The 17,921-nt window shown below is 39.1% G+C and overlaps 1 protein-coding gene across 3 annotated transcripts in view; it reads right to left on the reverse strand.

Moving 5' to 3' along the window:
* PKN2 (protein kinase N2) overlaps positions 1–11,752 on the reverse strand; it is a 135,728-nt gene extending 123,976 nt beyond the window's left edge. For 2 of the 3 annotated variants that reach the window (XM_019957146.2, XM_019957147.2), the window contains exon 1: positions 10,892–11,752. In XM_019957146.2, the coding sequence (XP_019812705.2) occupies positions 10,892–10,939 (48 nt within the window). In that variant the 5' untranslated portion in view covers positions 10,940–11,752. The remainder of the gene's footprint in view (positions 1–10,891) is intronic. The other variant, XM_019957145.2, reaches the window with a different exon arrangement.
* Positions 11,753–17,921: the final 6,169 nt, after the last annotated feature.

The following is a 17,921-nucleotide window of genomic DNA, read 5'->3' on the forward strand; positions in this document are numbered from 1 at the left end:
GACGGCAGCCCACCAGGCTCCCTCGTCCCTGGGATTCTCCAGGCAAGAACACTGGAGTGGGTTGCCATTTCCTTCTCCAATGCATGAAAGTGAAAAGTGAAAGTGAAGTCGCTCAGTCGTGTCCGACTCTTAGCGACCCCGTGGACTGCAGCCTACCAGGCTCCTCCATCCATGGGATTTTCCAGGCAAGAGTACTGGAGTGGGGTGCCATTGCCTTCTCAAACTTTAATAAATAGCTACTGTGTACAAGTTGCTCTGCTCAGGACAAAACGGTAAAGATGAAGACAGCATACATAGTTCTTTTCATCAAAGATTTTAAGCATTCAACACAGGAGAGAAGATGAGGTAGGATACAAACAACTACAGTGGAATACAATGTATGGTAAAAGTCATGAGATAGAAAATAGCCTACTTAAGTTTTGAGGAGACATTATTCATGACTAGGGGAATATAAGGGAAAAAAATTAAAAAGCTGATTTAAACTATGTCCTAAAGAAGCATTCCAGTTGATAAAATGTAACAATATAGACAGAATATAGGTGAGAAAAAAATCGCTAATCACAGTATGCCTAAAAAACAGGTTGCATGAAAAGAGTTAAGAATTAAAAGGTATTTTGAGGCCACAACAATGACAGCTTTCAGTGCTGAGCTAAGAAATTAGGACTATATCTCACAAGCAGTCAGGAGTCCCTGGAAGCTGCAGACAACTTCTCAATCTAGCAGTTGTACACAGTCTAAACAAAAACAGAATGAGACTGAAAAGGTAGAGGTGGAATATTGCAATCCAATCCAAATGATAATCAGAGTCCAAACTTACATAGTGGCAAAGTGATGAATGAATTCACTTTACATAAGTAGAAGAATCAACCGAATAGGCTGAGACAGCAGTCAAGTAAAAGTGACCAGTAGATTTTTTTAGTTTGGTCAACCAGGGAAAGAATGATCACCTTTAGGGATACAGAGAAGTCAGATGTAGTAACTGGTCACAGAATTAGTCATAGACATCATTTATTATGCATTTGTTTATGCAAGCATATATTAACTATAAGCCATATGTCAGGTGCTAGGGACAGAAAATCCAGTAAGATTTAATTCTTGTCCTGAAACTGATACACATATAATTTAACAATTGGATACACATCCAGTTTAACAACTGGATGAGTATTGACACATACTTGCCATATTGGATAATATATTCAGTTACAAGAGTTGCAAAATAGGAAGCAGGCTAATTTGCCAGTGGATCAAAATGCTACATGATCAATCAGTAAATTTACTTATTTATCAAAAAGGTACCTTAAGTTATAAAGTTTTCTTGATTATATGATATAAATATATTTATATATTCAACAAATGCATTTTTCTTAGTGGAATTTTAAGGAGTGCTCAATTTGTCAAAAAGTTTTTCAGGCAGACCATCAATAAATTTATCTAAAATAACGATTAATTTTTTCATCAAAAGATACCACAGAAATGATAAGAACTGTATTTAGTATTCTAGATCTGTAAATACCAATAAATCCTGCAAGAGAAGACTATTTTCTATTTATATTCAATATTAAATCTGATCAACTACAGCACTTTATTGACAAGCTATGCATATAACTGAATAACCAATTCAGGAAAATGTAAATCAAGACCTAAATCAAGACCATAATAAGATCGCATTTTTCACTTTCCTCATCTGCAAAACATTAAGACAATACCAAATGTCAGAGAAGATGGATAAGCAAAGGATCTTTTATCTATTATATGCTGACATGAATATAAATTGGCACCACCACACTGGAAGCTGGGCATTACCATGTGAAGTAACAATTCTACATGCTGCTGCTGCTGCTGCTAAGTCGCTTCAGTCGTGTCCAACTCTGTGCGACCCCATAGACGGCAGCCCACCAGGCTCCCCTGTCCCTGGGATTCTCCAGGCAAGAACACTGGAGTGGGTTGCCATTTCCTTCTCCAATGCGTGAAAGTGAAAAGTGGAAGTGAAGTCGCACAGTCGTGTACGACTCTTCGAGACCCCATGGACTTCAGCCTACCAGGCTCCTCCGTCCATGGGATTTTCCAAGCAAGAGTACTGGAGTGGGATGCCATTGCCTTCTCTGACAATTTCTACATGTTGGTGTATAATTAACAGAAATTCATATATATGCAAGAAGAAAATATGCACAGAACATTCATCATTGTTCACAATTACAAAAACCATAAAATAAACACCCAATAAGGAAAAATCAGTGGATAACTATCCAAATATCCCATAAGGGGAGAGCTGAATATTTTACTCATTGAAATGTTACACAGCAAATACAATATGGTTAAATCAGCAATATAAGTGAAAAATCAAGTTTGGAGAGACCATAAACAACTCAATAAGAGATACAACTTTTAGCCTTCAGAATGGGAGAAAATAATAGCAAATGAAGCAACTGACAAACAACTAATCTCAAAAATATACAAGCAACTCCTACAGCTCAATTCCAGAAAAATAAATGACCCAATCAAAAAATGGGCCAAAGAACTAAATAGACATTTCTCCAAAGAAGACATACAGATGGCTAACAAACACATGAAAAGATGTTCAACATCACTCATTATCAGAGAAATGCAAATCAAGACCACTATGAGGTACCATTTCACACCAGTCAGAATGGCTGTGATCCAAAAGTCTACAAATAATAAATGTTGGAGAGGGTATGGAGGAAAGGGAACCCTCTTACACTGTTGGTGGGAATGCAGACTAGTACAGCCACTATGGAGAACAGTGTGGAGATTCCTTAAAAAACTGGAAATAGAACTGCCTTATGATCCAGCAATCCCACTGCTGGGCATACACACTGAGGAAACCAGAAGGGAAAGAGACACGTGTACCCCAATGTTCATCGAAGCACTGTTTATAATAGCCAGGACATGGAAGCAACCTAGATGTCCATCAGCAGATGAATGGATAAGAAAGCTGTGGTACATATACACAATGGAGTATTACTCAGCCATTAAAAAGAATACATTTGAATCAGTTCTAATGAGGTGGATGAAACTGGAGCCTATCATACAGAGTGAAGTAAGCCAGAAGGAAAAACACCAATACAGTATACTAACACATATATATGGAATTTAGAAAGATGATAACAATAACCCTGTGTACGAGACAGCAAAAGTGACGCTGATGTATGGAACAGTCTTATGGACTCTGTGGGAGAGGGAGAGGGTGGGAAGATTTGGGAGAATGGCATTGAAACATGTAAAATATCATGTATGAAACGAGATGCCAGTCCAGGTTCGATGCACGATACTGGATGCTTGGGGCTAGTGCACTGGGACGACCCAGAGGGATGGTATGGGGAGGGAGGAGGGAGGAGGGTTCAGGATGGGGAGCACATGTATACCTGTGGCGGATTCATTTTGATATTTGGCAAAACTAATACAATTATGTAAAGTTTAAAAATAAAATTAAAAAATAAAAAAAAAAAAGAGATACAACTTTTAGAATTATATGTCCAAGAAAACTGAATTCAAAGAAAGAGAATGAACACAGAACTCAACATGATGGTTACTCTGGATGACAAGAAAGTGGAGGTAGGGGAATGCAATAAAGAAAAGCCATGTGTAGGTTAAGATCCTAGCTTTGTGGGAGAGTTAGGGAGTGTGTAGTGATTCCTGGGTGTTTATTACAATATATATAGATGGATAATGATTAATCCAAACCAGTGTACCTAAGGTTTAATAAAAAGAAAAATAAAATCTGAAAATTTAATGAAATTTGTTCAATGAAAATTCTGAAACAGACAAAAGAAGCACCTCCTTAGAGAATTACTTCACAAATAACTATAGCAAAGGGAAAACAATATGATTAATTGTAAAATACATAATTTCAGCACACATATTAGGTTATAAGTATATTTTCTGCAATCTAAAATAAATTCTTAATTCTATAATAACAACATTCCAATAAATTAAGATGTCTGTAAGCCAGAGCAGTAAAGCTTCAACCAATTATAAAAACTAAACATTGCCATTTCCTAAAATAGACAAATTCTTATAATAATGGTATATATTATGTAATTCTTATCTATCAGTTCATCTCTATAACATGACATCAACATTTAGATGTTGATGTCTAAATGATGTTACCTTCAGATGTTACCTTCGGATCTAAGGTATTTATTATCATCATCAAATACACTCCTCAGGCTTTCCTGTTCTTCATTTTTAACAGATAATAGTTATGTATATACTGTTAGAAAACTTTAAGGTTTCTGAGATTGTGAAAAACTAAATGTGACGAGATAGCTTCAAGTAAGATTTCATTAGATTAAAATTAAGGGAATCTAGACATGTATCAAAATAAATGTTCTCTATTTCTGCTTTTCTAAGACATTAGAAGCTTACTTTTCCATTAGTATATTTTTTTCCAGTCAAGATTTTACATATCTTTTTAAAGCTTTTAACTAGTTTTAACTTTCTTTGTTGCCAAGTTTGAACTCTGCTGTATATAACCATATTAAATGTCACATGATTTTGTCATACTCTAGAGTAAGATGGGTTTCTGAAAAACAGTAGACACTTGACAATTGTTTAACATAGAACACAATACTAGAAAATGACACAAAATTAACTACTCTATTCACACATCATATATGCGTCTGGAAGTAACATTATTTTAAGTGATATTCATCTCTACAAACTACCACTCCACTCTTCCCATTTGTTTAAAAATAGACACAGAGGAACTACATGATAAGAGACATGAAAATTTACTGTTGCCAAATTTAAAAATCAGAAAGGAGAGCCCAAGGAATCAGATGCAAAGCCCTGGGGCCAAAAGACAACACCTGGAAAAGGCCCTTCAGTTCAGTTCAGTTCAGTCGCTCAGTCTTGTCTGACTCTTTGCGACCCCATGAATTGCAGCATGCCAGGCAACGGCACCCTACTCCAGTACTCTTGCTTGGAAAATCCCATGGATGGAGGAGCCTGGTGGGCTGCAGTCCATGGGGTCGCGAAGAGTTGGACACGACTGAGGGACTTCACTTTCACTTTTCACTTTCATGCATTGGAGAAGGAAATGGCAACCCACTCCAGTGTTCTTGTCTGGAGAATCCCAGGGACGGGGGAGCCTGGTGGGCTGCCATCTATGGGGTCGCACAGAGTCGGACACGACTGACACGACTTAGCAGCAGTAGCAGCAGCAGGCCTCCCTGTCCATACCTTTCCTACTCAACACTGGTAACAGGACTTCCCTGGTGACTCTGTGGATAAGAATCCATCTGCCAGTGAAGGGGATGTGGGTTGGATCCCTAGTCTGTGAAGATCCCACATGGTGTGGAGCGACTAAGCCCATGCACCACAACTACTGAGCCCACGTGCTACAACTACTGAAGCCTGTGCACCTGGAGTCTGTGCTCCACACACCACAACGCCTCCACTGGCGGCAACTAGAGAAAGCTCTTGCAAAGCAATGAAGACCCAGCGCAGCCAAAAACAAAATAGATAAAAACTTAAAATAATTTTAAAATATATATTGATCATTTGTGAATAGTAGGAGCTGTAAGGAGACTAGAACTAATCTCTATTGTACTAATTAGAGACAATAAGAAAACATGACCATTTTAGAGCTATCATTTTATAATACTAGTTTCAGCACAAAGACTTACTCAAAATCAAAATATTTTGAGACAAAAACAGTCAATAAAACTAATTAGATCCATTTATCAAGAACTAGTGGCAACTTTTAACTTATAGTTATTTCTGTCTTAAAACTCTATGAACCTCATTTCTCTGTAAATTTCTAGTAAGTAATATAGAATATCAGAGAAGGCAATGGCACCCCACTCCAGTACTCTTGCTTGGAAAATCCCATGGACAGAGGAGCCTGGTAGGCTGCAGTCTATGGGGTCCCTAAGAGTGAGACACAACTGAGCGACTTCACTTTCACTTTTCACTTTCATGAATTGGAAAAGGAAATGGCAACCCACTCCAGTGTTCTTGCCTGGAGAATCCCAGGGACAGGGGAGCCTGGTGGGCTGCCGTCTCTGGGGTTGCACACGGTCAGACACAACTGAAGCAACTTAGCAGCAGCAGTAGCAGCAGCAATATAGGATACAGAAGGAAGAAAAAATAACAAATCAGTACGTTGTACACCTTAAAATTACACATTGTATGTCAAATATCTCTCCCTCTTTTTTTTCAATAAAAGCGAAGAAAAAGAGGAAATGAACTCAAATGCCCTGGGACTCATACGTTCGAAAAGTTTGTCAGTTAACTGACTGATAGAACTATGAGTCTATGAACACATTTTATTTTCTTTGTGCTTTTCTGCATTTTCCTGATTTTCTAGAATAAACCTGTATTACATCCAGTTCAGTTCAGTCGTTCAGTCTTGTCCGACTCTTTGCGACCCCATGAATTGCAGCACGCCAGGCCTCCCTGTCCATCAACCAACCCCCGGAGTTCACTCAGACTCACATCCACCGAGTCAGTGATGCCATCCAGTCATTGATAACTTGAAAAAAGCTGTGAAACTTGTCTTACGCATGTGCCTACATTCTCATACTACATTCCTCCAACTCACACTGACGTCTTAATCCTCACAACACAGACACTGTCTACTTTTCAGTATCACTGCAAAATAGATGTCACCTCCTAACTTCCCATCAAATGGGTAAAATTCCCTGGTAGCTCAGACGGTAAAGCACCTGCCTACAATGCGGGAGACCCGGGTTTGATCCCTGGGTGGGAAGATCCCCTGGAGAAGTAAATGGCACCCCACTCCAGTATTCTTGCCTGGAAAATCCCATTGACTGAGGAGCCTGGTAGGCTACAGTCCATGGGGTCGCAGAGAGTCAGACACAACTGAGCGACTTCACTTCACTTCACATGTAGATTTAACATAACTAGTGCAGAAATCCTTTTGAACTTTTAAAGGGAATATTCTGGGGACAAGGGATTAGCTATGTAAACTAAAGAAAACTAAGTAATCATAAGCAACTTCTAACAGTCAAGACATCCTAGGTAACAAACTGAACCTTTGAATCAATGTACTGAGTACTTACTCAGTGTTAAATGCATAGCCTGGTTACATAGCTTAAATTTTTAAAGCAAAGTTTATCTTATGGATAGTCTACAGAGAACTATGAAATCTTTTGGAAAGTTTTGAGCAAACATTTAACAACTTTCATCAGAAACAGTAATTGTTAAATGAAGAAAACCTGAAAAAAAGGTTATTTGTACTGTTATTCTTTATAGAATGCTACACCTTATTTGCAGTAATAAAGTACTGTTAAATGACCTAACTAAATGTGGAAATCACTTTTCCTTGTTATAGAGGAACCTAATAAAGAGAAGTTTAAATTAAAGTTAGCTTTGTTTAACTATATTCTGGGCCAATTTTTAGAAAGTTCACATATTTACAACATCAGAATACAAAACATTTATTTATGGGTCCACATATTACAAATGGTATAGTGGGAAAGATATAAATTCAAACTCAAACTCAAGACTTACAGTGTGAACATGAATGACTTACTATTTCTGAACTTAAGTTTCCTGATCTGTAAAATGGAAATAACAACATTAACTTTACTGGATGGTTTTCAAGATTATATAAAGTACACAGGGTACCAAGTACATTGTTTGACATAGTGCAGATAATCAAGAAATGTTTTTGTACTTTCCTGTAGAAAGTGAAAGCCATATCCTGTCATCTTTATGCCCTCTGATAGACCTTTGGTAGCTACTCAATAAATGTTTCTTGAAATGAATCCCTGTAATTTAAGACTAATTAACTCAACCTTCCACTTAAGCAAGTCACCTCTACCTAAACAAATTCTGCTGAGAAGGGAACTTAAGATTCCCAACACTTTATTAACCATTCTGATGAAGATGAATTTCTAATAATCAACCAGGTAATTTTATTAGTATGCTACTCAATATTTGAGTCTGCACTCTACAAAATTACTGTCATAGCCAACATTTTCATTTTGAGATTCTTTATATAGTTTTCATTCAGTTTTTGTGGTATTAAACTTTAATTTCTTTGGCTTTACAAAAGTATCTCACTAATTTTCCCACTACACTTCAAATAAAAAACAAGAGAACAGGACATAGTTAATTATAAGAGATAATTAGAAATTACCAACCAAGTTTATATTTTTTAACAGCCTATTTTTGTTTTTACCACAGCAAATATTCTTCCTTACACATTAAAGCCTCCAGCCATCAAAGTTTGTGTATACTTTACTAATGATTCCTTGCTGAATAAGCCTCCTAAATGACTAACAAGAATGAGGAACATTACATTATACAAAAATATTACAGTAATTAATAAGACTGGTTTCAGGTTTTCTTTGTCTTTTCATAACCAAAAGTTATTGGTTTCATCTCAAGTAGTAAAGTATTTCAAATTCCGTAATATAATTTGAAAAATAAATTTTTAAAAGTTGGATATACAATATTTCTAAATAAATATCAATTTCATTAGAAATGGCTGTAACATGTAACTTTCAGTGAGATAAGGGAAAGTAACAGTTTTCAACTAAACAATTTAAAATTTTGCTATACAAATGACTATTTAAATACTTAAAATCTTTACAGCAGAAAAGCATTAAGAACCTCACATTAAACAACTTTTCAATTTAAATAAATTCAAACAACTTGGACGGTTTTTAAAAATTGGTTCTCCAAACAAGTTTGATAAATACTTGGTTACTATATTCTAGTTTCATAACCCAATGAAATAATAGAATGTCTGAACAGATGCATAATACTTGTGAAGCAAATTTTATCATGGTTTATTTGAGTGCTGATATAAATACTATTCTCAATTATTTTAATAAACATGATAAAGTTCAAATGCAATAACCTTTATTAGAACTAAGAGTCAAGTATACCAAGAAAAATGCCCTGGATATACATGACAGCCTATCAGTAACACTTAATAAAAACTATGCTTTTTCTGGAGGGAGTTATATTTTAGCTTATTTAAAAGTTGAGCTTTAGATTGGATGTTCCCCTAGTTTGGTCCCATTTTTAAAATACTCATGTTTAAATATTTCTATTTATTTAACATGCTTCCTTGTTACTGTAAAAACCGGTCTTATCAAAAGTTCCTAAATCTTATATTTTAATACAGATGAAAATATATTTTCACATTCAGTGCTAAAGTAAGAATCTTTTATGTCAACTCTCTATAAATACAAATAAGGATACCAAATACTTTATGATTCTGAAGCCACTCTACTCAAAGAAAATTCTCTTGTCATTTCCAAGGTTTTTTTCAGTCATTAGTATGCTTTTCATATTTCAAGGCTAGATAATGGAAAGCGTTTCCAATGTGCCTCAAATTTCACTTCAAAAGCTCATGTAAAGTAATAAATTCCATTCATTTAGCAAACTGGTATGTTGTAAGACCTCCTTAGAAAAAGCTAAGAGTAATTAGAACACTATACAGCAACATGTTCAGTAATATGAAATTCAGCTGTGCGTTTCTAAAGGATTCCAAATTCACAAACGTGCATTGATACACCTTACTGAAATTTCTATTTTTTATGGAGGAAATATCAAGTATTACAACAGTGCTGTCAAGCTTACATCTAAATGCACAATAAACCAACTAATACAGGATTTTACCGAAAAATATATTTAAACAGCAAAAAATGTAGAAGCAACTGAATTTTGAAATCAAGAATCAATCCTTCAGGGTGCCTAGATTAAGCCTTCTCAAAAAAATTAACTGCCCAGCACATACACAAAACATCAATGTAAGTGGGCTATTTTTTTCTTCTCTTAATTTCCATCTCAATCTTCAAGTAGCTAGAAAACGACTATATTTAAACAAACCAAAATAAGTTTAAGTCAGAGAACAAGCATGAAACTTTAATCCAGATGTAAACATCTCTGGTACACTCCAAAGTAAAAAAATAAACTCTACAAGGTAGCGCACATCATAGAGATCTAAAAACAAAAATCATGCCTACATCATCAAATATTTAGCTGGAAAATGGAAAGAATAATATTGCTACTTAACGTGGACTTAACTAATTAAGCGATCTATTTTGTTCTCGTCTTCTGCAAGCATGTGGTGCCCAACATTTTCCCTGAGTCGACTGCTTTGCCCTTTGTAAACAACTTCTGTAGCTCTTTTTCTGGTATTCAAACAGGAGGGAAAATGAAAGCCTGAAAAGCATCAGCATCTGGGCTTCCGGATCTGAGCAGGGGAGTAGTTGAGAAGGGGACCTGTATCTATTCGTTTAACAACAACAAAAAAAAAGAGTAGCCCGCAAGATAAAAGAAAAAAAAAATCTAGTCACCTGAAGAGGGCTGGTGAAGTGAAGCAAGCATTTGGTGAGATACTTCCCCCCCTCCCTTTTTTTTTTTTTTTTTTCCCCTTAAAAAAAGAAAGAAAAAAAAACTTGTCTGGGGGCTGGAAGTTATGGGGGCGCTCTTTGTGCGGAGTCGGAGGGGAAGGGGAGGGACGAGAAAACAGCTTGGGAGTCATTCAAAGGAGTTTAAGGAGCGGTGTTCTAGGGAAAGGCGGGGCGGGGCCCCGCCAAGAGGAGGGAGGGGGCGCCAGGGGTGTCCGCGGGCGGCTCTGACACTAAGAAGGGGGCAGCGGGCTGGCCGCCCCCGCACCGAGTGAGAGCGGAATTCGGCCGCAAGATGGGGTCCCTCTGGTGGGTAGAGTCAAATTAAAGCGGTGGCAGGCCAGGGCTCCAGCGGGGCCAGAGGCTCTGGCTTCAGAAGGAAGCGGCTCCCGAGTGACATCCCAGAGTTTCCGCACTTAGCGGGCTAGGGGCGCGGCGGCCACACGGCTCCCCACGGCCCCCTACCCGGAGCCAGACCCTCCCCCTCCTTCCCTCTCTCCTCCGCCACCGCCTCGCGCCCGGGCCGCGGCCCTTACCTGCAGTTCGGTGAGCAGAATTTCCCCCCGTTCGGGATTGGACGCCATTGCGATCCGCTCTGAACTCCGCACCTGGACGCAGCCGCTGCCGGCGAAGGGAGAAGGCGGGACGGGATCCGGGGTGGGGGGTGAGGAGTGGGGAGAGAAAGAAAAAACCTAGGGATTCATGGAGGCGCAGCCCCCGCTGGAGGCGCGGCTTAGGTTCATGGAGAGCGGCGGGGAGCGAGGGTACTAGTAGCGGGCTCCCCCTCGCCGCCCGCCGCCGCCGCCGCCGCTCGCCCGCCCGTCTGCGCCGGACTCCCTTGCTCAGTCGCTGCCTCTGGGCGACACCAGGAGCCGCCTTAAACCTCTCGGTGCAGGGCGGTGCGGCCGCGGCGGCAGCTCCTCCTGTCGCACCATTTGGCTGTCACCTCGTCGCAAAAGCGGCCTCACTTGGCGGCAGGCAGGTCACGTGACGGCCACGGCCACCGCCTCCCGCCGGGCTGGGAAGGTGGGGCGTAGGGACCCCAAGGGCGGGATGGCTTTCGACACGACTCCGCGGCGGGGACTGCCATTGGACCCCGTCGGGGTGAAAAGGAGGGGAACGGCTTGGGCTCGCGTCTCCTGGGAGGCGGGAAATGGAAGAAGAAAACACACGCCCGCTTTCCTGCTGCGTTTAACGGCCCTGCCGAGAACGCTGGAAGTCGGGAGCCTACTCCTTTTCTTTTCGCCAGGCCCCTTTCTCTTTTCTAGCCCAAGTTTAGGCCTAACGCAAAGGGACCCCTTTCTAACCTCCACAACGCCAAAAGTTTCGAGACTCAAACCTTACAGATTAGTCCGCAGCCCAAGCGATTAATTCGTGCGTTTTGCTCTCTCTCCTGCTTTGCGCCGCTCCGCGACCAGTAAGGTGCTCAGCTGGTGAAACTTGGGCGTGGTCTGTACATTTCAAGACGTGTTAGCGGCTCTCGACCTTTGGCAACTTTTAATGCACGGTGTTTTAAAGATATCATTTCCTAAGCAATGCACTATGGTATATGTATGTATGTGTGTGTGTGTGTGTGCTCACTCGTGTCGGACTCTTTGCAATCCCATGGACCCGTCGCCCGCCAGGCTCCTGTGTCCTTGGAATTTTCCAGGCAAGAATGTTGGAGGGTGTTGCCTTTTCCTCCTCCAAGGGATCTTCCCAATCCAGGGATCGAACCCGTCTCTCTTGAGTCTCTTGCGTTGGCAGACCGATTACCGCTAGCACTATGGTTTGGACTGTAGCATTCCGCTGAACTTAGAATTTAATTAGGTAGTTTTTTGAATTGTTTAACTGAATCTAAAGTGAAGGAGGTGGGACGGTTTTACCCTCATGAATGGGGAAAAGCCAGCTTTCCCTGGTGTAGTAAACATCCAAGCTAACCTGTCTGTTAGTAACCTAGAGTTAGATAGTCTTAAGTTTGGGTTCAAGAAATGACACTGTAAAATCTCCGACCCTTAGCTTTTGTCTGAGTAGTGAATGGATATTCTAGGCAACTGGGTGACTTATTATATGAGACTGAGACACCTTGGCTTTGTTAAAAGCTATTTAAGGAAAGTGATAGCGATTGTTTAGTTAGCTAGCTACTTGACGGATGGTTTCATGAGCATACTTTTTAAGTATGCTGTCCTGAACTTTTATTGCTGCATGTAAGATCTGTTGGGCTGATGCTAGGGCTTAAGTTTATCTTTTTGTCTTCTAAAGTCTAATGCATTTGTTTTACAAACATTTGTTGAAGGCTTAGTGTTCTTTGATGTTTTCTGAACTCCACGTGATAAAGATTTTTTCTGATAAGTATTTCATACGTTTAAAAACTGATCATATGTTTAATACATTGGGCTTTCCAGGTGGCTCAGTGGTAAAGAATTCGCCAAAATCTGCCTGCCAAGCAAGAAATGTGGGTTTGATCCCTGGGTGGGAAGGAGCTCTTAAGAGAAGGAAATGGCAACCCATGCCAGTATTCTTGCCTGGGAAATCCTTTGGAGAGAGGATCCTGGCAGGCTACGGTCCATGGGCTCTCAAAGGCTTGGACACTACTTAGCAACTAAACAGTAACAACATGTTTAGTACGTTGATTGGTTGAAAATGATAATTAAAATATATCAAATACTTGGAAAAGCCAGAACGAATGTCCTCCCTGTAAGCCAGACAGTGTTCTAGACCCTGGAGCTACAGCTAGGATTAAGAAAGTCTTTGTCCCCAAAGTGACTGAGTCCTTTGGAGAAACCAACTTGTATCCAAAACTGTAATGCAATTTTATATGGCAATTGTGAAATGTTGGGGTCCCACCAAATTCAGATATATGTGTATGTATGTATATATACATATACATATATGTCAAATTCCTCTGTTCATGGGATTTTCTAGGCAAGAATACTGGAGTGGGCTGCCATTTCCTTTCTTCCCAACCCAGGGATTGAACCCGTGTCTCCTGCACGTTTCCTGCGTTGCAGGCAGATTCTTTACCAGTGAGCCACCACGAGGCCTGAGTTTATGCTAAAGTTTTGCCAAAAGAATGCACTGGTCATGACAAACACCCTCTTCCAACAATACAAGAGAAGACTCTAGACATGGACATCACCAGATGGTCAACACTGAAATCAGATTGATTATATTCTTTGCAGCCAAGGTGGAGAAGCTCTATACAGTCAGCAAAAACAAGACCAGGTGCTGACTGTGGCTCAGATCATGAACTCCTTATTGCAAATTGAGACTTAAACTGAAGAAAGTAGGGAAAATCACTAGACCATTCAGGTATGACCTAAATCAAATCCCTTATAATTATACAGTGGAAGTGACAGGCAGATTCAACAGATTAGATCTGATAGACGGAGTGCCTGAAGAACTATGGATGGAGGTTTGTGACATTGTTCGGGAGGCAGTGATCAAGACCATCCCCAAGAAAAAGAAAGGCAAAATGGTTGTCTGACGAGGCCTTAAAAATAGCTGAGTAAAGAGAAACGAAAGGCAAAGGAGAAAAGGAAAGATATACCCATGTGAATGCAGAGTTCCAAAAAATAGCAAGGAGAGATAAGAAAGCCTTCCTCAGTGATTAATGCAAAGAAATAGAGGAAAACAATAGAACAGGAAAGACTAGAGATCTCTTCAAGAAAAAAGGACAGAAATGGTATGGATCTAACAGAAGCAGAAGATATTAAGAAGACGTGGCAAGAATACACAGAAGAACTATACGAAAAAGATCTTCACCACCCAGATAATCATGATGGGGTGATCACTCACCTACAGCCAGACATCCTGGAATGTAAAGTCAAGTGGGTCTTAGGAAGTATCACTATGAACAAAACTAGTGGAGGTAGGTGATGGAATTCCAATTGAGCTATTTCAAATCCTAAAAGATGATTCTGTGAAAGTGTTACATTCAGTATGCCAGCAAATCTGGAAAACTCAGCAGTGGCCACAGGACTGGAAAAGGTCAGTTTTCATTCCATCCCAAAGAAAGTCAATGCGGAAGAATGTTCAAACTACTGCACAATTGCACTCATCTCACACACTAGTAAAGTGATGCTCAAAATTCTCCAAGCCAGGCTTCAACAGTACTGTGAACTGTGAACTTCCAGATGTTCAAGCTCTTTTTAGAAAAGGCAGAGGAACCAGAGATCACATTGCCAACGTCCATTGGATCATTGGAAAAGCAAGAGAATTCCAGAAAAACATATATTTCTGCTTTATTAACTATGCCAAAGCCTTTGACTGTGTGGATCACAACAAACTGTGGAAAATTCTTCAAGAGATGGGAATAACAGACCACCTGACCTGCCTCCTGAGAAATCTGTATGCAGGTCAAGAAGCAACAGTTAGTACTGGACATGAAACAACACACTGGTTCCAAATCAGGAAAGGAGTACATCAAGGCTGTATGTTGTCACCCTGCTTATTTAACTTATATGCAAATTACATCATGCGAAGTGCCGGGCTGGATGAAGCACAAGCTGGAATCAAGATTGCTGGGAGAAGTATCAATAACCTCAGATATGCAGATGACACCACCCTTATGGCAGAAAGTGAAGAGGTACTAAAGAGCCTCTTGAGGAAGGTGAAAGAGGAGAGTGAAAAAGTTGTCTTAAAACTCAACATTCAGAAATCATGGCATCCAGTCCAGTTACTTCATGGCAAATAGATGGTGAAATAATGGAAACAGAGACTTTATTTTGGGGGGCTCCAAAATCACTGCAGATGGTGACTGCACCCATGAAATTAAGACACTTACTCCTTGGAAGAAAAGCTATGACCAACCTAGACTGCATACTGAAAAGCAGAGACATTACTTTGCCAACAAAGGTCCATCTAGGCAAAGCTATGGTTTCTCCAGTAGTCACGTATGGATGTGAGAGTTGGATTATGAAGAAAACTGAGTGCCAAACGATTGATGCTTTTGAACTGTGATGTTGGAGAAGACTCTTGAGAGTCCCTTGGACTGCAAGGAGATCCAACCAGTCCATCCTAAAGGAAACCAGTCCTGAATATTGGAAGGATTGATGCTGAATCTCCAATACTTTGGCTACCTGATGTGAAGAACTGACTCATTTGAAAAGACCCTGGTGCTGGGAAAGATTGAAGGCAGAAGGAGAAGGGGATGACAGAGGATGAGATGGTTGGTTGGCATCACTTTCACAATGGACATGTGTTTTAGTCAGCTCCGGGAGTTGGTGATGGACAGGGAGGCCTGGCGTTCTGCAGTCCATGGGGTCACAAAGAATCGGACACGACTGAGCGACTGAACTGAACATATATATATATAGTCTGTGTGTAGTAAACATATATCAACTAACTTTAAGTGTACAGTTCAATGGCATCAAATGCATGAGATATATTTTGCTTGTTTTTCTTTTGCCTTTTTTCAGAATGGATTTAAGATGGCTGACACACATAGCAAGTGCTTAATAATGATGTAATTTTAAAATACCTATGTAAGGAGTTAGATAGCCAATGAGCATTCTTTTTAAAAATAAACAGATATAAAAGTGTTCACCTATTAGTACTGTGGAATTTTAAAACTAGAAGAGACTTAAAATGTTGAGTCCAATTCTTATTATAGGTAGAAGAAAATAAGCCATAATTTACTTAACTAATTAGCATGGAAACATTATTAGTGGCAGAGATGGAAATTGGAATCTTAGTCTCCTAATTGCCAATTCTGTGCTTGTTTAAACCTACAGCATGCTGCTATAAGTACTTTAAAAGAGATTCCTCATTTAAATTGAACTCAAAACATAATCTCTCTAATATTTTTTACCAAAGAAAAAGACTTCAAACTTTACATGTTTCCAATGCTAAATCAAGTATTGATAGTAATTTTAATTTCAGGTATCACATGTAAATGTAAGCAACCAGCATAAAAAGTTTTTAAAGTTATGGGAATTATTTCTGATGTTAGTTTATATTGGGGAGAACAATACAAAAGGGAATCAAGACAATATAAAAACTGCCTGAGAATCTAAAAAATGTGGTGATTTAAACAGTAAATTAGCTTAAGGTACTACTACCCAGATCCCAGTCTATGATGGGGGGAATAGTGAGGAGAAAGACCAAGTAATAGAATGTGTAATGTATTTATCAAAATGAAGCACACTTGATAAAGTTTTAATGGACACATATATCATGTTGCTTCAAATGAGTTGTATTCAATCCCTACTTGCAAATGTCTTTAGAGAATCCTAAATACAGTTCATCTCAAGTTATGGTATCATTTATGTTAACAATGGAAAAAATAATGAAAAAGAGGGTTTTTAAAATTTTATTCCCATATAAGAAATTAAAGACCTAAAAAGTATCTGAATTGTGTCACTAGTTATGAAGGTAGCTATTAATTTTTTTCATGGATATTTTAAAGGTCTTTAAGAAGTTGTTTTTGTTATTTAGTCACTAAGTCGTGTCTGATTCTTTATGACCCCAGGGACTGCAGCATGCCAGGCTTCTCTGTCGTCCACTATCTCCTGAGGTTTCCTCATATTCATGTCCATTGAGTTGGTGATGCTATCTATTTCATCCTCTGCCACCCCCTTTTCCTTTTGCCATGAGCATCAGGGTCTTTTCCAATGAGTTGGCTCTTCATTTCAAGTGACCAGAGTTTTGGAGCTTCAGCTTCAGCAACAGTGCTTCCAATGAAAATTCAGGATTGCTTTCCTTTAGGATTGATTGGTTTGATTTCCTTGCAGTCCAAGGACTCTTGAGTCTTCAACACCACAGTTCAGAAGCATCAATTCTTCGGCTCTCAGTCTTCTTTACGGTCCAACTCACATCTGTACATGACTACTGGAAAAACCATAGCTTTGGCTATACAGACCTTTGTTGGCAAAGTGATGGCTTTGCTTTTTAATAAAGTGTCTAGGTTTGTCATAGCTTTCCTTCCAAGGAGCAAGTGCCTTTTAATTTCATGGCTGTCGCCACTGTCTGCAGTGATTTTGGAGTCCAAGAAAATAAAGTCTTTAAGAAATAGAAATGACCAAACATGTAGAATAGTTTTAATTAACAATAATTAGAAAGTATCTTCTATTTTCTTAAGAAAGAAGAAATGTTACAGTAAAAATCCTAGCAAGTGCCTTTTAATTTCATGGCTGTCACCACTGTCTACAGTGATTTTGGAGTCCAAGAAAATAAAGTCTTTAAGAAATGGAAATGACCAAACATGTAGAATAGTTTTAATTAACAATAATTAGAAAGTATCTTCTATTTTCTTAAGAAAGAAGAAATGTTACAGTAAAAATCCTAGTGAACTTTATTTTTTGTTGGGTTCTGGGCTGCTGGCAAGAGACAGTCAGCTATTCAAATGGTAAGGCTTCTGTTTTCTCTTAGAAATGAGACAAGAACTGTATATCCAGGGAAAGGGTCAGAAACCTTTACTTTGTGAGTCACACTGTTTTTATTACTTGTATTTGTCAATTTCTCTTTTGTTCTTAAATAGTAAAGTGTTTTTTGAAATTCTCCAACAGCATTATGGAGCATTCATGGAGAGGTTTTTTGTTTTTGTTTTGTTATTATTGTTTTTGCAACGTTAGTGTTAAAAAAAAA

The sequence above is a fragment of the Bos indicus genome, chromosome 3 (genome assembly GCF_029378745.1).
Source record: "Bos indicus isolate NIAB-ARS_2022 breed Sahiwal x Tharparkar chromosome 3, NIAB-ARS_B.indTharparkar_mat_pri_1.0, whole genome shotgun sequence".
Taxonomy (NCBI): domain Eukaryota; kingdom Metazoa; phylum Chordata; class Mammalia; order Artiodactyla; family Bovidae; genus Bos; species Bos indicus.